The 25,700-nt window shown below is 36.5% G+C and overlaps 6 protein-coding genes and 2 long non-coding RNA genes across 9 annotated transcripts; 3 read left to right on the top strand and 5 right to left on the bottom strand.

Annotated features, from left to right (window-relative positions):
* The first annotated feature begins 262 nt into the window (after positions 1-262).
* Positions 263-1,147, top strand: LOC114528808. Its single transcript, XR_003687533.1, has 4 exons — positions 263-636; positions 728-810; positions 907-962; positions 1,074-1,147. It is a non-coding gene; the product is annotated as an uncharacterized LOC114528808 (long non-coding RNA).
* Positions 1,148-4,270: 3,123 nt separating this feature from the next.
* Positions 4,271-6,402, bottom strand: LOC114528810. Its single transcript, XR_003687534.1, has 3 exons — positions 6,318-6,402; positions 6,159-6,206; positions 4,271-4,356 (listed from the first exon to the last, which is right to left on the bottom strand). It is a non-coding gene; the product is annotated as an uncharacterized LOC114528810 (long non-coding RNA).
* A 549-nt stretch (positions 6,403-6,951) lies between these two features.
* Positions 6,952-15,447, bottom strand: LOC114528650 (peptidyl-prolyl cis-trans isomerase FKBP4-like). Of its 2 annotated transcripts, XM_028550320.1 has the most exons (11): positions 15,350-15,447; positions 15,151-15,243; positions 9,727-9,958; positions 9,160-9,417; positions 9,007-9,075; positions 8,706-8,884; positions 8,478-8,561; positions 8,134-8,313; positions 7,945-7,995; positions 7,695-7,845; positions 6,952-7,600 (listed from the first exon to the last, which is right to left on the bottom strand). In XM_028550320.1, exons 3-11 carry the CDS (start codon positions 9,938-9,940, stop codon positions 7,410-7,412), a joined length of 1,377 nt encoding a protein of 458 aa, XP_028406121.1. In that variant the 5' UTR covers positions 9,941-9,958; positions 15,151-15,243; positions 15,350-15,447; the 3' UTR covers positions 6,952-7,409. The 2 variants fall into 2 exon arrangements, with proteins under 2 accessions (XP_028406121.1, XP_028406122.1); XM_028550321.1 differs by lacking the exons at positions 15,151-15,243; positions 15,350-15,447 and having other exon boundaries at positions 6,952-7,304; positions 7,409-7,600; positions 9,727-9,991.
* Positions 10,287-11,005, bottom strand: LOC114528652 (histone H2B, gonadal). Its single transcript, XM_028550324.1, has one exon. It carries the CDS (start codon positions 10,883-10,885, stop codon positions 10,514-10,516), a length of 372 nt encoding a protein of 123 aa, XP_028406125.1. The 5' UTR covers positions 10,886-11,005; the 3' UTR covers positions 10,287-10,513.
* Positions 13,688-16,265, top strand: LOC114528651 (protein-L-isoaspartate O-methyltransferase domain-containing protein 1-like). The gene is made up of 4 exons (XM_028550323.1): positions 13,688-13,855; positions 14,278-14,905; positions 15,166-15,283; positions 15,394-16,265. The coding sequence occupies exons 2-4, from the start codon at positions 14,321-14,323 to the stop codon at positions 15,528-15,530; spliced, it is 840 nt and encodes a 279-aa protein (XP_028406124.1). The 5' UTR covers positions 13,688-13,855; positions 14,278-14,320; the 3' UTR covers positions 15,531-16,265.
* Positions 16,266-16,336: 71 nt separating this feature from the next.
* LOC114528653 (peptidyl-prolyl cis-trans isomerase FKBP1A-like) lies at positions 16,337-18,224 on the bottom strand. The gene is made up of 6 exons (XM_028550325.1): positions 18,083-18,224; positions 17,923-17,970; positions 17,155-17,244; positions 17,051-17,073; positions 16,904-16,977; positions 16,337-16,593 (listed from the first exon to the last, which is right to left on the bottom strand). Exons 1-6 carry the CDS (start codon positions 18,117-18,119, stop codon positions 16,539-16,541), a joined length of 327 nt encoding a protein of 108 aa, XP_028406126.1. The 5' UTR covers positions 18,120-18,224; the 3' UTR covers positions 16,337-16,538.
* Positions 18,225-18,309: 85 nt separating this feature from the next.
* LOC114528649 (CDK5 and ABL1 enzyme substrate 1-like) lies at positions 18,310-20,845 on the bottom strand. Its single transcript, XM_028550319.1, has 11 exons — positions 20,387-20,845; positions 20,051-20,155; positions 19,905-19,980; positions 19,650-19,830; positions 19,389-19,507; positions 19,203-19,309; positions 19,081-19,114; positions 18,928-18,990; positions 18,809-18,845; positions 18,644-18,714; positions 18,310-18,556 (listed from the first exon to the last, which is right to left on the bottom strand). The coding sequence occupies exons 1-11, from the start codon at positions 20,839-20,841 to the stop codon at positions 18,410-18,412; spliced, it is 1,395 nt and encodes a 464-aa protein (XP_028406120.1). The 5' UTR covers positions 20,842-20,845; the 3' UTR covers positions 18,310-18,409.
* Positions 20,846-21,024: 179 nt separating this feature from the next.
* On the top strand, positions 21,025-23,290 carry LOC114528815. Its single transcript, XM_028550530.1, has 2 exons — positions 21,025-21,277; positions 22,697-23,290. Exons 1-2 carry the CDS (start codon positions 21,134-21,136, stop codon positions 23,228-23,230), a joined length of 678 nt encoding a protein of 225 aa, XP_028406331.1. The 5' UTR covers positions 21,025-21,133; the 3' UTR covers positions 23,231-23,290.
* The last annotated feature ends 2,410 nt before the right edge of the window (positions 23,291-25,700 follow it).

The following is a 25,700-nucleotide window of genomic DNA, read 5'->3' as shown; positions in this document are numbered from 1 at the left end:
TTGTTGAATGGTTTTATAAAGCTCCACTCTTCACTCTTGATGTCTGCCATTTTAATTTAGTTTCTGGATACTTCATGTTGTGCAAATGAAATGGATTCACACCAAAACGAAAAATATAAACAAAGCTCGCACATGCGTAGAAGCGAAAGGAAATTGCGGTGAAGAGCGGTGGAAATTGCGGTGAAGAGCCGTGGAAATTGCGGTGAAGAGCGGTGGAAATTGCGGTGAAGAGAGGTGGAAATTGCGGTGAAGAGCCGTGGAAATTGCGGTGAAGAGAGCCGAAATTGCGGTGAAGAGCGGTTGAAATTTCTTATTTTTTTGCCTGTTTTAAAGACACGGCTTCTGCGCGTGCGCCAGCCTGGGGACTCCACCCGAAGTTGATAATCCCCCGGATTGTTCAGTCTAAAAACCATGACCAGCCGACAATTTAAGAAAGAAATTCTCAATCTTTCAAGAGCACTGAGTCATGTCGTCGAGTAGAAAAGAATATTATGCTAGTAGAGATGCCTCTAAAGTGTATTTGTTGGGTTCTTTCCCTCGATGGAGAGCGTTTAAGGAGCAGCATAAATTGAGAACAGACAAGGATGTGGCGGATATGCTTCTTGACAGCTATCTTGCGATGAATCGTATAGTTTGGTAAGTATAAAATGATAAAACCTCTGACCTTTTTTGTGTGTTATTTGTTTACTTGATAATGCTTTTTATGTATGTGTTGAACTCACTTTAGCAATGCAGAGACGCAAACCGAAACGGTAATGGAATCAACGGATATGCCGCCAAGTACACCTTCCAAATATTTTTCTTCTCCCAGTAAGAACATATGTTTTAAAGTGCTGCTCCAAAAACGTAAACATTTATTATTTTTTAAAATATTCGCATAAAACATTCGTATGAAATATTTTATAGTTAAAACTGCGTCCATTGTCTGCTTTGTCGGATGTTAGAACATCATATTCTATCAGGTAATTTGAAACTTATTGTGATTACTGAGTTTATAATTTGAAACCCATACATGCAAAGTTTTGCGCAGAGAGTATTACTTTTTAAATACGCAATATGTGTTTATATCTCAGGTCGGGTCAGAGTTTGATTTCTGACAGTCGAACATTGACAGCCAAAGATGATAGTTCTGATGATGAAAGTGATATGATAATGACAATTTTGGTGAACACACTATCCAGGCAGACCAGGTTTTGTCGGACTATTCTCTTGAGTAAGTGATGATGCAAAACCTCAATAATAATCTTTCTGACATTCCTACTGTAATGCTTATTGATTTAAAACATAAATATACACATTATATATCACTGAATATGGCATAAAATATTTCGTTCAATAATATCTCTTACTGCCATTTTACTGTAGTGTATGTCCCCCGGGTTTTGACGTGCCATTACTGGATGACTTGCTCAATGTGACAATCTGTGGACATGATGGAGATAAGCCCACAGAAGATGTTGGAACCCAACAACAACAACAGCAGCAACATAAGAGGACTCAACCAGAATACATCTCTACTGTGGAAGAAGTCAGTCCTGAAGATGCAATCAAGAAGGAAAAGTGTATTGTGTTTACAGACACTCTTATAGCTTTGATAACATCATTACATGGGAGTGTTTGTAAACGACAAGGATGTGGCCGTGTGTTGAGCTATAAGAAAACATATGTTGGAACATGCCTGGTCGTATCTTGGGGGTGTAGGTCTGGTCATGTTGGAGGCAGATGGGCAGCTCAACCCTCTTGCAACAAGATTAGAGCAGGCAACCTTGTGCTTGCTTCTGCTTTGTTGTTTTCTGGCAATTCCTACGCCAAGGTGGGGTTGATGTTCAACTTCTGTAATCTGCAGTATTTCTCATCAATATTATTCAATCAGTATCAGAAGTTGTACATCATCCCTGCCATTAATGACTACTGGAAAGAACACAAACAGAAATGTTGGAAAGAAAGAGAGAACAAAGAGGTTATATTGAGTGGTGATGGAAGGAATGACTCGCCTGGCCATAGTGCACAATATTGTACTTACAGCTTGGCTGATACCAATGATCGTGCCATACTGCAAATGAATGTGGTTGATGTGAGAGAAGCTGCTGGTAAGAGCAATAATATGGAGAGGATTGGGTTTGAAAAAAAGATGGACACACTGCTTGCACCACCAATAGTTATGAAGGAGGTGGTAACTGATGGTCATATTGAAATTGCTGCATTGATGAGTAAGTATCTACATTATAACAATATGGCAATTCCTAAACTCTAATAGTTCAACCTGTTATAATCAATATTGTCAGACTTTCAATATATTAACAACTTCATTTGCAGATTGATTACAATGTTATATAATTAATTGTGTTTACCCTTTAAAAGACAGTGAGGGAATATTTACAACATGCATTTGTTTATTAATTAAGCATTATTGCATTTTTTAGAAAGGGAAGAGAAATATAAGGAGGTCACACATCAGAATGATGTGTGGCATGGAGCAAAGAACATTGCAAAGAAAATCACTACTGTAAGTGTTGAAGATATCAACCAGCAATTAGTTAAAAAACTTTCTTTATTTAGAATTGATTTTATTCTTTAGGCTGCTAAATCTAAAGACAATGCAGATTTGACCTTGTGGGCACCATCAATAAGGAACCATTTTTGGTATTGTTCAAAAACATGTGCTAATGACTCAAAAAATCTCAAAGTAAGATTCACATTGAAGTACTACTGGTTTTTGCAGCAATACTTATCTAGTTCGTACAAACTGTACATACATGTGTTAATATGTAGTCACCTTATGTTGTATTTGGATTTTCACCATGTTGTTGATGAGCATGAGTGGGTGTTGGAGGAAGGTGTAAATGGTGGAAAATGTGAACATGATCCTCTTAATGAAAGTGAGAGAAAGAAGCCATGGCTTAAGAAAGAGTCTTCTGCCCATAAAGCACTGGCAAAGATCATTCTGGACACTCGCTTTTTAAACACTTTGGTGTATTATGTTAACTTCAGGTAACAAATGAGATTGGATATTTGAAAATTTCAGATAAGTTATATTACGGTCATCTATAATCATGCTATTATCTTGCTGTCACATGCACTTAGAAAGTCAATTACTCTAATTAGAACAATGTACTTTATGTTAAATTGTGGCATGCATAACTGGAATATTTCACAGCTAATTTTGGATCTCATACCTGTTAAAATACATCAACCACCTATAATTCATGCTATTATTTTCGCTATTTTCATTCGCACATGCACTTACAGAAATCAATCTTGTGGCGCATTACTGTAATATTTTGTTGCAAATTTTTTATGCTAATGCCTTATGTGCCAACAAACAAATACAATCATATGCGTACCTGGTTCTTGTTCACAGTTACCTGTGTACGAATTCCATTCTTCAAGTTGAGTTCATGCTTCATCATTTTTAGCCGCACCATTGGATACTTCAGTAATATCATGCATTAATTTCACCAATTGCATTACACATTAAGTGATAAAACAGGAACATGCATTTTCAAAGAATCAAACATGCTGTATACATTAATTTAATTGCTCTGCATGCAATCTGGAATTTTTATTTATCATCAATGTCAAAATGGGAAATAAGAATTTCACTTAATGTATTACACATTCAGTGCAGACCACCAGGAAAACAAGCATGCACAGGATAGAATGCAAGAAAACTGAATAATACCACCCATCAAACTTGTCTTCAGTCCATCATCTTCTGTCATCGTCTGCTGGTCATCGTCATCGGGTAGTCCATCATCATCAGTCATCGTCGGCTGGTCCATCATCATCTGAAATGATTCATTTCTTAACATCTGAAATGATATGAAACAAGCTCACCTATGGTATGTTACCTGCATGAGCTCCACCAACATCATCTTCACCACGATGCTCATTGTACATGCGAATACAAAATTTTCATGCATTTTCGAAATTACATGCAAATTTAGCAAGATTTAACACATGCATTCATTCAAAAATGGGACAGACATTTAACACTCGACCATTATACCCCCTTTTTAATCTCAACATGCATCTCTTTTTTTGTGTGCTCCAAGAGCAATATTTTGCCTATGCCGGACTAGGTCAGTCGAGCATACAGAAAGTATAAATGACCCGGGCCCCTGATCACTTATACTTACTCATTACTCCTGACAAAACATGCAAGATGTAACCAAGGGTTGGGATCTGAGCTGCATGCAATCCAAAAATTGAAAATTAAAAACAGAGGAGCCTCAAAATGTCTGGTAATATCATAAAATGTTTGGTTTGATTTTTATTGCATAAAATGTCTGGTTTGAATTTTATTTTAGATTTTGTATTTGCATGCAAAATGGTAGCATTTCTCCATCATCACAACTAAAATGAATAAATGAAAGAGTGATAATAAGTACAGTATAAGCACAATATCCACATGCTTATCAATCCATACTTCTGATGGTAGTATATGTTAATATACCATAGGAAATAGGAATATACAGAATTATTCAGGGTGTTCTAATAAGTAACCAACAATAGGTGTCTCTCATGTTGCTTTATTGTATTCATTTCAAATAAAAAAACACTCAGTAAAAAGACAAGGTAGAGAAAATGTAAGTTTTGTAAAATACAAATCAGTTTAAATTTAAAAGTTAAAACGATAATGTTGTGACGTTTTTACCGAAAAGGTCTATTACACACTTGCTGATTATTAACCGGCTTTGTGTGGGTAAAAAACGATTTATAGGGTGCTGTCATTTGGCCTGGTTTATATAATGTCATTTGGGGTTTTTAAACGCCCCTTTTTCATCTTTTTAACACACCAAGTAAATTTTAGTTAAATATTCTTAATCTAATTTGCCTGAATGAACACCGGCAAATGGAACCAAGCACATGCGAATTCACATTTTTACGGGATCAAATAGCAGAAGGCGTGATTTAAATCAAACGCATTTAAATGAATAAACATAATATATCAATTCCTTGCTGCAGTGATATCACAAACGTCCATTATCTGTCGTATAAATATAAATGCCGCTGCAGCGTGCTTCAAGACCTTCATTTAAAAAAAGAAGACGGCGAGCCGCGAGATTGAAGCCCCGCACGGCGGCCCCAATACACCAAAAAATACCTAATACTTCTGCAAATTGATACGAATACTCAGGGAGAACTACTATATGTTTGCTTACAATATAAGAAAGCTTCAAAAACTAAACAATATGCTCTAAAACTAAAAGTTAAACGGCGGCGACTACAACAGTTAAAAAAGACACCGGCGTTGCAAGCACATGCATGGAAACTCACTAGAAACGCTGAAAATTTGGACGTAATTTTTCTGCAAATTTATACGAATTCTCAGACAGAACTACTTTATCTTTGCTTACAATATATGAAAGCTTTAAAAACTAAACAATATGATCTAAAAGTTGAACGGCGGCGGCGACTACAAAGTTAAAAAAGACACCGGCGTTGCAAACACGCACATGCATGGAAACTCGCTAGAAACGCTGAAAATTTGGACCTAATTCTTCTGCAAATTTATACGAATTCTCAAACAGAACTACTTCATCTTTCCTTACAATATATGAAAGCTTTAAAAACTAAACAAAATGTCCTAAAAGTTGAACGGCGGCGACCACAAAGTTGAAAAACATCGGCGTTGCAAACACGCATGGAAACTCGCTAAAACGCTGAAAATGTGGACCTAATTCTTCTGCAAATTGGTACAAATACTAAGGCAGAACTACTTTATCTTTGCTTACACTATAAGAAAGCTTGAAAAACTAAACAATATGCTCTAAAAGTTAAACGGCGGCGACTACAACAGTTGAAAAAAACAACGGCGTCGCAACATGGAAACTCGATAGAAAAACTGAGAATGTGGACCTAATTCTTCTGCAAATTAGTAGAAATCGTTACGAAAACTATGCTGAAGCTATTCTAGCTTTGCTTACAACAAAGGAAACTTAAAAAATCAAAGATATATGGTCTAAACGGCAGCGCCTAGCAGCGGCTTAAATACGCTGAAAAATTGGACTTACTTTTCTGCACTTAATAATTGACACTTATTGCCTTAATAATTGACACTTATTGGTACGAATACTGAAGGCAGAACAATTCTAGCTTAGCTGATAAACGTTTTAGTTCAATAACTAACAGATAACAGACTATTTAACACATACTGTTCAATTCACGACCATTGAATCCAGCTTTCGTCGACGGATTTCGGCCTAAAATGAAACAGTAAAAGACAAAAAAGTGTTTAATAACTATTTAAATATTTGAAACATTGTTTGAATAATATCTTCCTTTTTATGCAGAGTATTCAGAGATATACACACCTGGTTTTCTTTTTTTGCAACGAAGAGCGAATTTCCTTGCCACCGTATCGTCCACATGGTCTTGAAAACTGACTGTCAATCACTCAATCTGTCAAAAACTGTCACATGACCGAAACTGCAGCTTGTGATTGGCTAATTTGGTCACACCACATTGCCCTCAATGCAATAGACCACTGACCTGTATTTATTATGGACCAGTGAATTTGATTCTTCATCTGGACTATAACCTATTTTTGAGTGGGATAATGTTTCATATTATCTTTATTTCACTGTTTGGCAGTGTTTGCAACCATCAACATAATTCCACTCAAGAACAACCATCAACATAATCCACTCAAGGACAACCACCAACATAATCCACTCAAGGACAACCATCAACATAATCCACTCAAGGACAACCATCAACATAATCCACTCAAGGACAACCACCAACATAATCCACTCAAGGACAACCATCAACATAATCCACTCAAGGACAACCACCAACATAATCCACTCAAGGACAACCACCAACATAATCCACTCAAGGACAACCATCAACATAATCCACTGAAGGACAACCACCAACATAATCCACTCAAGGACAACCACCAACATAATGCACCACAGATATTTGTAAATTGACCATGTTTAAGAAAACGTTACAGTGTGCACATGCATTGCTTTTTGCATCTAGAAACATCTTTATTTGGAAGAAAACTGCAAGTATATAGTAATTATAGAAGAGTAACAATTCACTATAGCCTACAGTCTATAATAAACTACTACAATATATACATCATACACTGCTATTCTAGGAATAGTACAATAAATATTTGGATTTCAGTGTATCTTATTAGAGAGCGTCAATGTGAAATAACATGTAGGAAAATTTTTAGGGTTAATCTACAAAACCTGCTGAATAATGAACAAGTAGAGTGTAAAATATTTAGTCGAAGGTGTGCATTCAAACTTCATCATTGACATTGTCTACCAGTTTAGCTTGATCTACCGGTGGAAAAATATGTCTCAAATGACCTGCTTATTCCATCATGCTGTTATATTTGGGGATAAATTTAATCCATAGAATTTATTAGGTCGTATACAAGTACCTTAATGAGAACTTTCATCTTTCCTCTCATCAGGATTGCCATGCTCTCCATTTTCTTTATGTTCACCTTTGAATGTCATTTTTGCATCCTCTTCAGCCCTTGTAAATACATCCTTGCTGTTGTGGTCATGTAAACTTTCAGCTCTGGCTGCAATCATTGCATCTTGCTTAGCAAACTTGTCAAACATATTTGCTAAAAACAAAAGAATCACCCTTAATTTTTCATCCATGAAGTCAACTTCCTCCTCACTCAAAACTACATATGCACAAAACAATTTCATATTTACCAAAAATTTTCTTCTCCTTTGCCCTATACTCCACGATTTGTTTTTTTGCGATAGCATAATAAGTTCTAGCATCCTTATTTTTTGGGTCCAGTTTAATAACTTTTTGGAACTGTTCAAGTGCTTCATCTGGATAATGCATTGCTAGTTTTGCCTTATAAAACAGAGAATTATGTCAATAAATTAAACTACATGCAAAGACATGACATTAGGAAGAAGTGCCAAAGCTATTATGTTATAGAAAATAACTTACTCTTCCTTTTCGATATATTGCTTTCACATTATTTTTGTCTCTATATAAAGCCTAATCAAGAAGAATGAAATATATGTTTAATTTAATTTCATATGGGATTGTGATATGCCAATATAGTTTTGAATTGGAACTATGCTGATATTGTTTTTAATTAGAACTATGCATAATTTCAAAATTTAGTTTTGGCACCTTATCACAAGATTCAATGCACTCCATATATTTTGCTAACTTGAGGTAACATAAAGCAACATTTAGATGTCCAGCTAAAATCAAAGATGATGCTTGCTTCAAATCTTTTTCCTCAACCAAGCTTTCCACCAATGAAACCATCCGTGTGAACTTGCCCAATGCTAATGAAAACTTCTCTTCCTAAAATAGCAGAGGAAATCAGCACCAAATCACTTAAATTTAGCTTAAAACTTTAAAACCATGCATTGCCAGACACAATCACATTGTAAATATATATATATACTTATATGTCAAGAGCAGATACATACTAATTAAAAACCGCTTTATAGCTTAATTATTTTTACCTTAAAATATATAGTCCCTTTCTCTCTCACCAACTTAGCTCCATCAATTCTTTCCTCAGAACTTAATTCCCAGAATTCCTTCAGCTAGATTTTACAACAAATGTACTATTATTAGTAAAAATGCCACGACTAAGAAGATGTTTAGATTTCTTTACTCTCCTGATAAGTACGTAGCTAATATTCACATACAGTATTCAAATTCTTAAACGTATAAAGCATTTAATTCACCTGTTCAAAGGACTTGAGATGTATTTCATATTCAACTGACATGCCAGGGTCTATCCCCCATTCTTTTTTTCCCTTTTCCCCAAAAGCATACGAACTGTCACAATTAACCAATGAGATTTCATCTTTCTTCATAGTTTTAACAGCGGCATCCACCCCTGGTATAACATCAGACTCACCACCTGGTATATGTATATTAATAGTTTGAGAAATCAAATGTACTATAAGGTTGGGTATTTTAATGTTAGAACCATCCCCATTTCATGTGTACATTGCAATATCAAATAGTGTGAACAATTTTTACCTTCACCAACAATGAACTGCACGTCGCGTTCATCAAAGATTCTCTTGTCAATTTTACCAACCAGATGAACTAAAATTTTAAAAGACCTGAGTATTTCCATGCAATGATCATTGATCAGAAACATTGGAAATATTTTAATATATAATTCCAAACCTTCCACAGTCCCACCATCACAAACACGATCAGTTCCTTTGCCTCTCTTCACAATCTTTTTGGAAACCAATGAATCTAGTGTAACTTTCTCATCCTCCCAACGTAACAGTTCAATTTCGAATACAAGGGTTGAGTTCTGTGGTATTGTTGGGGGTTTGCCGGGTTTACCATAGGCATATTCAGGCTTGCAGGTTAGTGTACATATCTCACCCTTTTTCATTGTCTCTACACCAAGCTCCCAACCAGATATCACATGCCCTAAAGGAGATAAAATGAGATTGTACAACCCTGCACTAGACTTTTAATAGGAAAGAAAATTTAATGAACCTAGGTCTGTAAAAGCTATTTCTCACTTCATTGTTTTCTTTAGCACTAGGGCACCATCACACCTACATTTCATAACTTCTGCCTACTCAAGACTTGAAGCCAGCTCAACACTGCAGTCTGTGCATACTCTTATACAATGACCACATTGGCATCATTATCAAGTTACTTTGAGCATTCACTACCTAGCAATACTGTCACGAGACTGAACATTGTAATTGTTGGTGTAATATTAAGGTTTACCTCTTCCCAAAGGGAACTCAAAAGACTTTCTTCGATCACGACTAGAATCGAATTGTGTTCCATCTTCAAGTGTACCAACGTAATGAACATGTACTGTCGCTCCTTCGTTGGGAGTTTCATCTCCAATCCCTTGTTTTTTTAAAACTTTTATTACACCACCATCTTGACTTTCTGTCACATCTATGCCACTAAAAACCGGTTTGTTTTCAACCATTTTGCTTCAGAAAGGCTCCTAGAACATTTGGTAAAATATAAAGGAATGACTAGTAAGGATCACACCATCTATAGTGGATATGTGTGTATAAATAGGGGTATATTAGTAAGAGAGTAATAAAAACAAAAGACTAAGTCAATACGCCAAAAGTGAAGTTGCAATATTTCGATTTTTTCTCAAAAGCATCGTTGGACACGGTAATTTATCCATGTACCACTTTGTGATACTCAGGACTGCAAGCCCGCGAACCGAAGATTTGCCGCTATGTATGTTGCTGTAATAACTATTGCCCCGAGAGTATAATTTGAAAACGCACATTGCCCCGAGAGTATAATTTGAAAACGATGAGCAGACAACATCTCCTTGGATAAAAGTTTTATTTTACAACTTAAATATTAGGTGACTAAATATTAGGTTATTTATATATTTGTGAGAAACATCGCATATAATATAAACATTTTGGGTTTATTAAGTACAATTACAATGACTTCGTCGAGTATTCAGTTCATTCTTTTTGAGATTTGATGGTTCTTAAAAGAACCGGTGTTTTATGAAGATAAGGTAAACCCCTCTTTACTTGCTGCTTGTGTATTTAGTGACAGCTTTAGTTCCCTCACTAACAGCATGTTTGGCCAACTCTCCAGGTAAGAGCAGACGCACAGCAGTCTGAATCTCCCGAGACGAGATTGTCGATTTCTTGTTGTAGTGAGCTAACCGAGAAGCTTCACCAGCAATTCGCTCAAAAATATCGTTCACAAATGAATTCATGATACCCATGGCTTTGCTTGAGATACCAGTGTCGGGGTGAACTTGCTTCAGAACTTTGTAGATGTAAATGGCATAACTTTCTTTACGTTTTGATCGTCTTTTCTTGTCACCACCAACTCCGGCTTTCTTGCCAGCTTTCTTTCCACCTTTTGAGGCTACACCTGGTTTGGGAGGCATATTCTATTTCTTTGACAAGTTTGTAGAAAAATTCCAAGCGCTGAAAACAGTGTATTCACTATAAATGTGGATTACCGCTTTCGATTTGAAACCTTTTTATAGCAAAACCAAAAGGCTCATAATCAACTAAATCAAGTAGGATAAAAATTGTTGAGATTTGATTGGCCAGTTCAGAGCAGTACGACGTCTGCGAAGACATCAAGCAGAATATTCTTGGCGATCTCAAACATTCGTTATCCGATAATTATTCCCCAGCGCATAATTACTCATAATATATATTTTTTGATCGAGGTTTTGAAATTAATTTGATACTGCAAGTATGAGAATCTTTTAAATTCTGAATCTGATTTCTTCTAACCAAATTAACTGTCGCTTGCTTCATTCACATGTTTTTTTTTGTTTTGCTCAAGATACTAGATTACAGATAGACCCTTTGAACGAAATATGAACGAAAAATATTTAAAAAAATATTTGCATTGTTCTTTACTCTGCTTGTGGTTTTCAAGTGAATTATTTCAAGTTCTAGAAATTCTAGAAATCTAGAATTATTTGAAGTTTTTTGCCGCCATTTAATGAGGACTGAACTCATAAGTTTACTGGACTAGTAATTATTCCAACCGTGTGATTAGTTGAAAACTGGAAGAGAAGATGTATCCATATTAGGAGATTTCAACAACACCCGAAATTTTTAGCATTAACCAATCAGAAGCTGCTGATTATCACGTGTATTTCAAATGAGGATGTTAAATACCACCCTCCCCTTGGTCACAGAGGAGCCTTGGTGTGCAAGTCGAGAGAATTTCTGATAACAAATTGGTTTGAGATCTTCTTAAAAAATGTCTGGAGAATTTAGCCATGGTTTGTTTAGCTGCTTTGACGACTGTATGCTATGTTTAACAACCTATTTTGTTCCATGTTATACTATGGGCAAGTCAGCGGAAGCCGTTGGCGACGATTGCTTGTTATGTGGTTTGGCGCTCATGTGTCCTATCTTAGATATCTACGCTCTGTGTTCAAACCGTGCAAAGATTCGTGAGCAGAAAGGTATTCCAGGCAGTGCTATCTCGGATGTTCTTACTGTATGTTGCTGTCCACTCTGTGCCTTAGTTCAACAAGCACAAGAAATGGGAGTAAAGGCACCATTTGGTCAATCGATGAGTCGCGAATAAAAGAACACTCAAAAATTGTGCGAACATCAACATGCTTTTAAAAACTTATTTTGCACACTGGGAGAAAAATTTGTACTTAACTACGAAGTTATTAGAGGTGTATTTGATATGTCAGCATATAGAAAGCTTGCAGTAAATATTGCACGCGATTCAACGAGAGGAACGTTTCTGATCAAAGCATTTATTACGACATTGCATGTGGTGTACTTTGTATGTATTGTTATGTTACTGAAATATAAATTGTATTCGTATTCGCTAAAGTAGTTATTTATTCTCGCTTCTTTTTGACTCAAAATAGTTCTTTATGAATTATAAACGACGGCTAGATAATATGCTTCATTGAACCACTTGCCCCTCCTTAAAAAAAGTTCGTCGTATTTCAGAATTAAAACCATATATGAGAACCTTTTGGTGGTATCCTAATATTTATGAAATAGTAACATGTTTCTTGTCTTTAATTTAAATGTTGGGTCATAGTTCCTACGTGTGCACAAAATTTGAAAGTCGGCATGAAGCGATTTTTGTTTTGACATTCCTGCATGGCTTCTTTCACGCCGAAGCAGACATCGTCATCGTTTACTTAGTTACTGATGCTGATGGTTATACGATGCCCAAAGTAGGTCTTGGGACCGGTTGTATGGAAACCGGGATAGCGCTTTTCACCGGTTGTTCGAAAGCCGTTTAGCTTAAACGGTGAAAACGGTGGATAAGTTCTCAAAATGGGGAAACAAATTATCAGTGGCGTAGCCAGCCTGACGATTTAGTCATGCTATGCAAATTTTATGCATTATCATTATTCATTTCGTTAGAAATTCATCGTTTTCAGAATATCAAAATTTAGCGTAGCATGACTAAATTCTCGGGCTAGCTACGCCACTGAAAGTTATACATTTATTGAACAACTGAGCTGAAATATTTCGATGTAAATCGAGATGTAAATAGTTTAATTTTTAAATGGAAGAACATGTTTAATATGCATTTGATGCAGGTTCAACCATTCACAAGATCTATGAGAGTATTTTTAAACTTTGGCTTATCCAACGTCAAAGCTAAACGCCTTTCGAACCGCTCGTTTCGAACAACCGGCCCCGGATAGCGACTTTTCAATCGCTTTATTAAAAATCGCCTGTTGTTTGGTATAACTTTGATAAAATCTTAGTATTCCTAAGTCGAGGACCTCTTTAATAAATGTTGGTCCAAAAGATGAAATTTTAACGCTTTTCGAGCATTTTCAGAATGGTTGAAAAAATCAATATCCGGTGGACAGTGCTTGGTACAAATTAGAAGCACTTAATACTGAAAAAGGAAAATTTAGAGGAATATATTGAACATAGTTTGATCACTCAACTAAAGACAATTTGTAATACGAGCCACGATTTTGTTGATGAGACTTTTGCTACACTCCACGGGAATGCAATCTTTGTGTATTTTGTGATAAACAACACATGCAATGTGATATGAAAAGCCACAAATAAAAAATAGTTACACTACGAATTTATAATAGCATCTAGAAATGTGTTTGAACACATCGCACAGCTGTCTCCGTAGATTTATTATTTATACAAAAGATGGCTTAACTTGCATATCATAAATTGCAAATCATACCATATGCAAATCATAAATTTTTTATGATTTTTATTTTTAAATATGATCTCTGTGAAATGATTGATTGTGCTTGAGTTTATGCGAGATGATTCATGATTATGCAACTCGTTACCAGTCGCCTGAGTACTTCGCATCAAAACATTCAACTATATTAAAATTTATATGACAAAGTAGCAACATAAGAAATGTGTTGTTGGTAAGCCATATTTTACATATTTGCTGGGAATAGTGATACAAGTTAAGTTTCTATTTTAGGGATTTTTGAACCAGTGGTTGCCTGAACTAGTTTTGCATGTAATGCCAGGACTGGAAGTAGTATGTTCATGCAGTAAATCCCTGAGATAATAGTTCAACTTTAGCTTTACACTGCAAGTCATCGAAATTTTAATATTGAGGAGCTTTAATTCATGTAAAAAAGCTATAAAGAGCCCTAATGACAAGAAGAAACCAGACCTAATAAGTTATCTAATGTGCCCTGGTTGGTTTGCAGATCAAGCCACAAAGCTTGTCTGAGATGTAAACTTGGGGGGTTTTAGCAAATTGACCAAATTTATAAATTCATCATCTCTAAATTTATCAAATCTGCATTGCAATGACTCAATTTTGCTTTAAACCTAGACAAGTTACAAGACATTGAAAGTATGAAAATTATTGAATTTTGATGGGGGGAGCTGTTAGTCATGGTGTTGACAACAATGATCTTATTGATAAACTGGGTGATGCTGGCTACATAAGGTCACCTGATGTCATGTTTGCTTTGCGTGCTGTGGACAGAGCATTATATTTCCCAGAAGGCCGCGAGAATCTTGCATATAGAGACTTAGCTTACAAGAATGGGGAAATTCATCTCTCCGCACCATGCATATATTGTGAAGTCCTAGAGGGCTTGGAGCTGAAAAAAGGTTTGTCTTTTCTAAATATTGGTAGTGGAACTGGCTATTTGTCAACTGTTGCTGGCCTACTGCTCAGTTCTGATGGCACAAATCATGGCATTGAAATTTCAAGCAATCTTGTTGAGTTTGCAGAGAATAAAATAAAGACATTCCTTGAAAATGCAATGCCAAACATTTTTGGTGTTGAGTTTTGCGAACCAGTGTTTGTCACTGGTAATGGGTTATGTTTGAATCCATGCTATCGCCAGTATGACAGAGTCTATTGCGGGGCTGCAGTCAGCTCACAATATGAAGATTATATGAAATCGTTAGTTAAAGTTGGTGGAATATTAATTATGCCTTTTGATGATAAGGTAAATACCCCAAAATTATACTATGCATATATATCCTTCTAAGGCCAGGTTCACACTTCTCCTAAGAATCAGGGATCCATTGTATTATTTTCCAACAGACAAAGCATTTAGTGCTTTAGTGATCTCAGACAAAGGGAATCCCAGATTCATATACGACAAGTGTGAACCAGGCTTAAGATGCTGTGCATGCAGTTTTATTTTTACAAAATGACTGGGTTAAATATGATAATTATGAAACCACATACCTTTCATATGTATAGCTGCTAAAGGTTTTAAAAATTTCTGAAATGGATTATGAAGGAACAACACTGCTGCCAGTTTCATTTGCACCTTTAATTCTGCCAGGAAAGAAAGAAAAAATGAAATCAATTGACATAGGTAAAGTGAATCATTTAACAAATAATGAAGCATATGTTTTTCTATCAACTTAACTCAAAAACTTACATAACTATGAGGTAGTTGTCTCAACTGAAACTAATTTCTTTCAGCATCTAATCCAAGAACCCTTCAAAGCCAGTGTAGGACTGTTATAAGATGTCTTCTTGGAGTAAATTGTCTTCAAAATGTGCTGAATCTGGAATTACCATTGCCTAAACCAATTCTGGAATATCTCCTATACAAATAAATTTGTAAATGTCTGACAATAGCCACTTCCTGAATTTGCTTGAGTGCACATAGAACAATAGCTTGGAAACAAGGCTGGCAATGAAATCTATTGTTTGTGGGATGGTTTTTATTGCCAGAGAACAAATTCGGGAAGTGTCAATGTTAAAAATAATGGAAAGAAAATATAAAAGTTTATAGTGCCTCTGTTGTTCATGTACTTTATACAACGACCATCTTAGCATGGTTATAGCAAGTTAATTTGGGGATTCACTTCCTGGTAACAACTGTCACCATGATTCTAATACTGTCTAAGTCAGCCTATAAGACACTAAGAGTGCCCAGCAATATGCAAGGGTGAATAAACCTGCATGGTCCTCTTTGATGGTTTTGAAATGATCAATGATTTCAAAAAATTCAACATGAAAATCAAGTATGTTCCATCTTTGTTCACCTTTTTAGAAATTTTATCTCCACTCCAATTAATCCTTTCAGCACTTTGTGTAGCACTCTACCACAGCTGTCTCAGTCAATTTACCATTCAAAAGATTCATTTAGCACACAAAAATAAAAATCCAAGCATTGCAGGAAACTATATGCAAACCATTGTTTGGGATTATGCAATTTATCTTGTATCAAAATAAAGTTCGCCAGTTTGTTCTCAACTGGAACTACTTTTTTTCATCATTTAATGCCAATAAAGGACTGGTATACCATGAAGCATGCAGTCAACAAAATATGCTGAATTTGCCATTATCTAAACCATTGCTCAAAATAATAGATATGAACAATACAAAATTTTATTACATTAAATTTAATAGAGAAACTAGATCAGGCTTTTGAACTAAATACAAGAACAGATAGCGATAGTTAAAGTAGCATTCATATCTGATGTTGATAATAAAATAAACAAAACCAAAGTTAAATGAATTGCAATCAGTGATAGTGGATACACACATCTCTTACATAGTTGTGTGGTATGATCTCACTTTTATCAATAGCAGGAATTTTGAAATGTCTTGTTTGGAAACTACTCAAGTCCCAGCAATTCCACATCAAACAGTAAAGTAGCATTAGGAGGGATAGTGAGGATGGTTATGGAAAAACAATCTCATGAATAGCATTTAATTTTATAATAAATCATTAGAATATGCCATGTGCATGTATTATGGAAGTATGGTATCCAAATGAGTCTGTGTTTGGTGGTAATTAAACTAGCATTTCTAATATGCATCCTGTCAGCATTCTCTAGGGAAAACCCAAAGACTGTGGGTATTTTTTCTTATGATATTCTTATGATATTTGCAGCTAGAATTAATGCAACCATTTTAAAAACAAAACTAGTTTAAAAGGCAAAGATATGGAGAGGTTTAATTATTTGAATTAAAAGGATATACACCAGGATGACCTTTTGGACCATATGCAAAATCTGAGGAACAAGTCAGTTTTGCCTTTTCACCAACAGTCATCTAAAAAACATCATATACATTTTACCCCAATGAAAACATACCATATATCAAATATTATGCTCTTTTCTTTTACCATTGCCACTCCTTCGTCCCAACCTAAAGCAACATACAAATATTTTCACACATTTATTCAGACTAAATTTAGGAATTGAGAAGAAAGTAATTAAAACAGTGTACCTCTGATAACTTGACCCTTTCCAATTATAAATTTGAATGGTTTTCCCCGATCTCGAGAGGAATCAAATTTTTTACCATTTGTTAATGTTCCTACAAGATTTGTAAAATGTTTTAGCAAGAATGGCTTTGGGTATTACTTGGGGAAATTTCAACCAACACAAAGAAAATCAAAATTCCAGCACCTAAATAGGAATCAGAAAAATGTTTTGCACCCTAGCAGTCTTACTCCAAGTTGTGAAAAACAAAATTCATGGTAAATAGAATGAGGTTATGAATTTGATATTTCAGATTTGATATTTCTCAACATGGTTCTGACTGTAGTCAAGTTTGCATTTACTAAATTGCTACATTTTAACGACTATTTGTTTATTAGCGGAATATTAAAGACTGTTTAAATGAGTCCGGTTACCAGAGATTCAGTGAACCATAGATGATTTTGAGGTGTTGAAATAAGTATATTATATGATCCTGTCAGTTATATAATCATTCCCACAATAGCATGCGCTGGTTTGGTTTCATAAGGACTTTTTTCAATACCCCAAAATCCTCTTATGTTTTGCTGAATCTCGGGTCACTGGGCTCATGTAATTAACAGCCCCTTAAACAGAAAACTCATCTTAGAAGGGAAACTCATATGAAATATCAACAAAATGATTGTCGTATTTTCGCATTACGACCCATCAAAGGTATAAATTTACCATCCCTATCTGAGTCTGAGTTTCCCATCTCTAATATGAATTCGACTATTATCGAAGGGTTTCTATTCACCTGTATAATGCACAACAACTGTTTGCCCATTTTTAGGATACGTCTTTCCTACAACGACAGATGAATATAATATTCAGAACTGATAGAAAAATAGATATTGCCAAAATTAGATGTTTAAATGAGATAGCAAAAAAACTATGAGATTGGTTAGAATATTTACCATCTCCAGCTGAAATTATTTCTTTTTCCACGCCCATTATGAGCTTTCAAAGTCTATAATTCTAACTTAAAACTCGTTGAAAACAAAATGGAGGACAGAACTCGTGTCGTGGAACAACGTGCTCTGTCAGTGTGGATGATAGGAAATTATGGACAACTGACTGCTAAATGATCTGAATAGACGTAATTAGCATATCTTGCGATAATTAAAAGAACGTTGATTTCATGTTTTACTTTTTAGTGTAACAAGCAGTACTTTAATATTTACAAAATAAATTATATTGGACTCGTTTATTACAGTGTCTCATATTTGTTTTACTAATTATATCTAATTATATTTTTCAAATTCCAATCTTTTCAAATGGGGCAGAACATTATGGGTGGGAAGATGTAGGTTAAATTCCATCGCTATAAGAGCTTGGATCTCAAACAAGAGAAGGTCTTTTGTGCTGACTCGAAAACTGTCAGAAATATGCTAAAAATAAGATGTTTATAAACATGAGTATATTTGCTTTTAGATGTATGTGGACAACCAACTAAAATATATTATACAAGGTCTTACATTGATCAGCTGTTTTACAGCTTCTTTTTTCAAATCACTACTGAATTTTGCTGCCAATAATAAACAGGAACCTAGAGAGTAATCACAGCACATATATTTTGTTCAATTATTTTATATTCTTTTTCTTCAAACCACTAATGTATGATAACTTCCAATAATACATACCAATGACTAATTTCCGATTATTTTTACTTATTTTGCCCTAGTAATAAGAGAGAAGCTATTAAAAATTCAGAAAAATGAATTTCCAATCTGTAACTGCAAGCAATTCTTTGACAACCTACCCACAATACAAGCTTTTCAAAATAAACAGTTGAATATGCCACTGTTGCGTTATCTAAAGAACACTATCACACACAAGTCAAGTTTTACAACATTGTATATCTTTTAGTCCAATATTCATTTATGTGATTTTCAACAAATGCCATATATTTTACCTCTTGGGATATTGTTACAAGGTCTTGTTTTAAACTAAACAGGAAATTAAGATATTTCATAAAGGTGAATACCAGTTAGAAGTTTCAGCAAGTCTTATAGCACTTTCTGTTGTATGCATTACCTTCTCAATTTTGATAATGTGATTTCAAGGTTTGGAAATTTCTCCTTAAACTGTTCATTTAAATCTTTCTTCAATTGAGAAGGTTTCACATATTCAATGATGGACACCTAGATATAGGGATTAAATGTCTAAATACATATAAACATATTAATTATTGAAGTTTCTAGGAAAAGTATTAATGCTTACCATAAATGAACTCAGTTTCAAGACTTTTCGATGTCTTCCTGATCTCAACTCTGGGTCATCAAGTAAAAATGGATCATATTCCTTATACTCACTATAGTTGCTTGATGTGTGATAATATTCTAAAAACCCAAATGAAATTTTTACCTGTAAACATGCCTGATGTTTTCGCAAATGTAAGAAATACTAAGAATCAAAGTAAGATTAAAATGGTGAGTGAGTGTGTAGATTTATATGCATATATCAAAGATCAAGCTTGAATACCTCTTGGAGAAAACATCTTTGAACCAGGTGTACTTGAACCAGGTGTACTAGAAGTGAACACTCTGCTTTCATCAAGGGTGTGGTAAGATGTTGTCCCTAAATTTCTCCGAGGGGAAAGGATGCTTCTTGAATACTGAGAATCAGGTGCACTACGCACCAATAAATATCCATATGATACAGGCTACAATAGAACAAATTGGATAACTTGTCATGATGTTAAAGGAATGCTCACTGATCATGAATTCATAAACCTACCCTGTCCTTTGAACCAATATCAATTCCTTTAATTCCATAAGAACAATTTTCAAGTTCATCAGAAAGTCTTTGTAATCTAAGATAAAAAATCCTTTGCTGATCCATAACCTGTTCATAGGTGACATGTGGAAACAATGTGGACTTACTTATACGTTGTTTTATCAAGCGAGTCTGAAAACTTGTCTTGTTGCGTGTATTTCAAAGTGGAGAAAACAGCGAATGGAACATGATGACCTGAACACAGAATAACTCTGAAAATATATAAATAATTCATGTCAGGCAATTTCATATTTGACAGCTAATTAGGGGTTTAGATCATAGACATTTGTTTTGGCTGATATCATTGTAACCCACTTTAAAATCTATCATGGATCAAGAGTGTATGCATTCTGATTCATCATATTACTTCATTAGTTTATATCACTCCCATGCAAACTACCATTTGCCAACAATATATTATAGTGCTACAATTCTTAAGACACCTTTTCCCACACAACTGCCCATGACATCTTGTTAGATTTCTTTCACAAACGATGTCACTGTGAGTCTGTTTAGGTTCTCTTAAAGAAATAGCCCTGTTATACAGACATGCATTTTCCAGTACAATATTCGTCTGAAATGTGGAAGTAGAAGCCACAGAAGCAACAGTATCTACTCTCTTATTTTCTTCAGTTGCGTCTACTGTTGAAAATGAACCCAAAAGTTTTGGTCTTGCTTGCAAAGATGGGTTCTGTACAAAACTTTGATTTGAAATTAATTGAATTTCTTCTTTGTCTAATCGCAACGGTTGATTGTCCCTGATTTTCTCAAATTCTCTTCGACTTTTTTGCGAGGGTAGTTTCCCATCAAGAGAAATATTTGCTAAGAATTTGTTTGCAGCTCGAATACGTTTTGATTTTCTTTTTTTTGTCTGAATATCAATTGCTTTTGCCGCCATCTTGTTTCTTTTCATCATACTTCATGTTATGCCCGAAAACGGGGTTCTATACTATACTTTACTATTCACAACACGTATAATGATATGCAAAGTTAAAATTTACCATAACAATGCCCTGCTTGTGATTGGAAGGAAATAGCCACGTGTGTTAGACATGCGGAACATAAAAGAAGGGCGTGTAACACAGATTACGCCATTCATGCTCAGTTTATACGCGGAGTGCTTGACGGAGAAACGAGACGAGTGTATGACCCACGAAAATTTTGTTACCAAGCTCTAACAGGATAGCACTATGGCCGATGAACCAGAAGTTCAATACCCTATTGCTGATGATCAACAAGCAGCCCCACAGCCTCCAATTAATGAACCTGTACAGCCACCGGCCGCTGTTGAAGCTGGCGCCGCACAAGGCGATCCTAATGGACCAGACCTTGAGGTTGGTATTAAATCTTGTCTCGTCAAAATTCCGTATTTATCGTAATTTTATTAGTTCTATAATTTACGGTACCAGTGTGATGCTTGTCGACATATTATTTTGTCGTCCGTTCTATCAACGTACTGTCTGTGATATACATATCTAGATATGACCGATCATAGTCCTTGTTGGGTCCTTAGGCATTGCGATAATCGATTTCGCGCGACTCTTTTATATTGTTATTTGTCACTTGAGATGTTTGAGCGACCTACTTATGTGTGTGTAATTGTAATACAAATTACACTAGTATCTGTGACCCTTTGAGCTACTGTCTTGAAATTTACATATCAAATAGAGTTTTTTCATTAGCTTCAAGCGGGAATAAAACACAAGCTATTGTTATAGTTGTTTACGCGATGGATTTCGCGGGATTTGCTTGGTTTGTAATTTCTTGACTGTGATGGTCAAGGGTGGTTGCAAATGGAACAAGCAGGAATAAAATACAAGCTATTGTTATAGTTGTTTACGCGATGGATCTCGTGGGATTTGCTTTTTGTAATTTCTTGACTTTGATGGTCAAGGGTGGTTGCAAATGAATAAACGACAATAAAAACACAAGCTATTGTTTTAGCTGTTTACGCGATGGATTTCGCGTGATTTGCTTGGTTTGTAATTTCTTGACGGTGAAGGTCAAGGGTGGTTGCAAATGGAACAAGCAGGAATAAAATACAAGCTATTGTTTTAGCTGTTTACGTGATGGATTTCACGGGATTTGCTTGGGTTTGTAATTTCTTGACTGTATGGTCAAGGGTGAATTGCAAATGAATAAACGACAATAAAATATAAGCTATTGTTATAGCTCTTTACGCGATGGGTCTCGCGGGATTTGTTTGGTTGTAGTTTCTTGACTGCAATAGTCGGGGCTCAGCGTAGATTGTCAGTCCACTAAAGAGCATTTACACGATCAATTTCGCGGGGTATCGATTCGTTTGCTTTGTATAAATTTCCTCCACTGTGCCGTGGTGGCTGAAGTTAGACTGTAAATGAACAAGCTTAAATTTGGATATAAGCAGATACATATTATAATAGATATTGTCACTGTTTACGTGATGCAGTTCATACAAATACATCAACAATCAAACAAACTCTTGGTGTAGTTGTTGTACAAGGAAGTTACGCTGTAGTAAAGTATGTTGTAATCAACTATCGTTTCAGTTGATAATGTATCGCAGAAATGAGCTCTGAATATAATGGTTATGCTGAAATTGTACGAGATTGATTTTCATGCTCTAATCTTCTGGGTGTAAGTTAGTGATTATACGACAGATACTTAGCATGGAATTATTCTCATAGAGCACCAGTGGCTGAACATATGCCTATCATCACGGCGCACGTGTTAATGGTTATAATCTTAGTGACAGTGTTCCCTCTTTCCTTTAGCAACTACGCGAAGAATTACGTCAATTACGCCAGTCAGTAGATGAGGTATCCCAGGCTTCTGTGGAGAGTTTAAGGAGACGAATGTTGCTGTATACAGCTCGTCCACTCACAGATTTCAATAACTATGAAGCTTTGGAGATGTTGGATTCTCTTCAAAGCACGGCCAAGGATAAAGCACACGAGAAAAGAGATTATTATAGAGTGGCATACCAGACAGCTAGAGAGAAGGTTAACCTGCCAGCACCTCAATTTCAAATGCTAATCCGTCGATTATTGGGTGACAAAGACCATGACAAAGTACTCGACATTGTTGCAAAAGTGGAAAAGACTCTCCGTAAAGAACAGTCACGTCGTCCAACGCCAACATGGTTCTCTTATCGCGAACGCGGTCGGTCGACACGAGCATCACCAGCTCCGCGCTGTTATTTTTGCCATAAACCGGGGCATTTCAAGGCTGACTGTAATGAGTTCCGTCGGTCGACCCAGGCTCGCCAAGCCAAGAACCCTTCTGGTGAAACGCGAAAGGCTCAATAACTTATAGTCTGTCTAATAACTCTCCTTTATATGTGGACTTCAGTGTAAAGAATTGTGAACATGTTTTGGTTATAAACCGCAATAAAATAAGCAGTTAAAAAAAAAAAAAAAAAAAAAAAAAATGAAACAATAAATGAATGAATGAAAATAACAAACAAGCACGTCCGTGGTTTGTATGTCTATATCTGAGTCATTGGGAATATAGCAGTTTCGAAAAAGGGTACCTAAATCAACCCCCCGATTTTCGGGTCAAAGCTGTTGTCTTCCTGTTGACTTGGCGGGGTCTCCTATGGTTTTCCTTGTTCCCCTTTTAGGCTAATTGGCACTGGGAAAAGGATTCTGACTTTGATTTTCATCTACAACAAATCGATACACCTTTTACGGACCAACAATGGGTAAACTTTCGGGGACGCCCCGTCAAGGTCAGTGGGGAGACAGCGGCAAATCAGCAACTTTTCAATCGTGTTCATCAAGTCCAGGCGGGCGATATCATTGGTCATGTTGAGGAAGTATATTTCCGTGATCCAAATCATTTTAAAGCAGGCGAACTCCATAACCATTACTCCGCTTGGCAGGACATTTCCCATGTCCTCCCTCCTGATAAACAATCTGAAATATTGGGTTGGGTAAAAAATAAGGTTTCGGTTGCATATTTTCAACCATACCAAGGAAGGTTCAAAGCAGAGGAGTACAATTCCGATCGACCACCCCACCGGATTTTTCCGAATAATCAATCTTGTCGTCCTTTCGCATCATTTGTGCGTAAAACCCTTCTGGAGCGTTTACAAACGGGAGCTATTTTAATGCTTGGCAAAGTCGGTACTGTACAACCACCACATCTCGTGTTACCACTTACGGTAGAGCCGACAAAACCCCGTTTATGCCACGATGCAAGATACCTTAATCTATGGATGCGAGATATGCCGTTCTCTCTAGATCGGCTTACCGATTTGCCCCGTTACGTCGACGCCGGCCACTACCAAACAGTGTTAGACGATAAGTCAGGTTACGACCACATTCTCCTAACTGAAGAAAGTCGTACGTATTTTGGCATCCAGTTTGGCGGTTGGTATTTCGTTTACAATACATTACCATTTGGTTGGAAAATATCCCCCTATATCTACCACACAACTGGCCTTTTACCAACAACATTCTTTCGTTCGATTGGGATACCATGTCTGCTTTACATCGACGACAGGCATAATGGCCAGTTGCAAGTGTCTTTACAAAAGGGACAGTATGCTACCCTGGCTACAAAGGATGATAAATACCTCGCGGCCGCGAACTCAGCGATCTTCCTTGCCACATATTATCTGGTGCTCCTTGGATATTTCTTGGGTCTGAAAAAGTCTATTCTTCAACCCCGCAAAGTTGTGCCCTATTTGGGCTTTCTTGCTGATTCGGAGAGGCAGGTCTTTCATTTAATGCCAGAAAAAAAGGACAAATTCCTTACGTTACTCCATGAGATTCTTGGCATGTCCCATATACCACTTAAGGTTTTGCAACGCCTTGCTGGAAAGTGTGTCGCCTTTTCCCTGGCTGTTCCAGCAGCTCGGTTGTACACACGTGAAATGAATCTAGCTATCTCCTCTTCCATCTTACATAACAACAAGCCTATTTTTCTTTCTGAGCGGCTAAAACAAGAGATCAGCCATTGGTTATTTCTGGAAAACTTCGATAACCCCCTACCTTGGCGTGATGAACGCCATGTGCGCATCTCTATTGCCACGGATGCATCTAATTCTGGTTGGGGAGGAAAGCTTCTTTCCGCGACCCCGCAGGAAGCTTCTGATTACTGGACTGCCGACGAAAACAACTGGGACATCGCAACAAAGGAAGCAGTTGCAATTGTTAAGGTCTTGACTTCCTTTCGCCGATCCATTGAAAATGCACATGTTGATCTGCTTGTCGACAATCAAGCAGTCATTCATGCCTGGAATAATCAAGGCTCTCGAAGCCCATCACTTAATGATGCTCTCAAAACCTTGTTCCATACCACTGTCCAATTTAATCTATCACTCCACCTTATGTATATCCCGACCCATTCCAACCCGGCAGATAGACCTTCCCGGAGAACGTCATTGATGGATAGTTCTTTAACTGCTAAGCTCTGGCATCTCGTGCAAACCGAGTTTGGAGGTACCCATGGACATTCAGTGGACCTCATGGCACTAGATTCTAATGCACAGCCGGACATATTCGGGAACGCATTACCCCATTTTACACCTGCGCCATCTCCAGCGTCGGCAGGGATAAACTTATTTGCGCAAGATCTACTACAACATCAGAGCCTAATGCGTCGACCTTATGTCTTTCCCCCATCCGTTCTAGTTGGGCCAGTCTTTAGTTTCCTTCGTTCGTACCAACAGAACTGTACGTTCCTCGTGCTTGATGTTTTTCCCCGCAAATATTGGTGGCCACTCTTACAGGCGTCATCTGGCAAAGTGTTGAAGCTGGCAGCGCGCGGGGA

The sequence above is a fragment of the Dendronephthya gigantea genome, unplaced genomic scaffold, assembly GCF_004324835.1.
Source record: "Dendronephthya gigantea isolate DGI-Jeju-01 unplaced genomic scaffold, DenGig_1.0 000051F, whole genome shotgun sequence".
Lineage (NCBI taxonomy): Eukaryota > Metazoa > Cnidaria > Anthozoa > Malacalcyonacea > Nephtheidae > Dendronephthya > Dendronephthya gigantea.
Note: the sequence above shows the minus strand (reverse complement) of the source record. Positions and strands in the feature narration are given on the sequence as shown.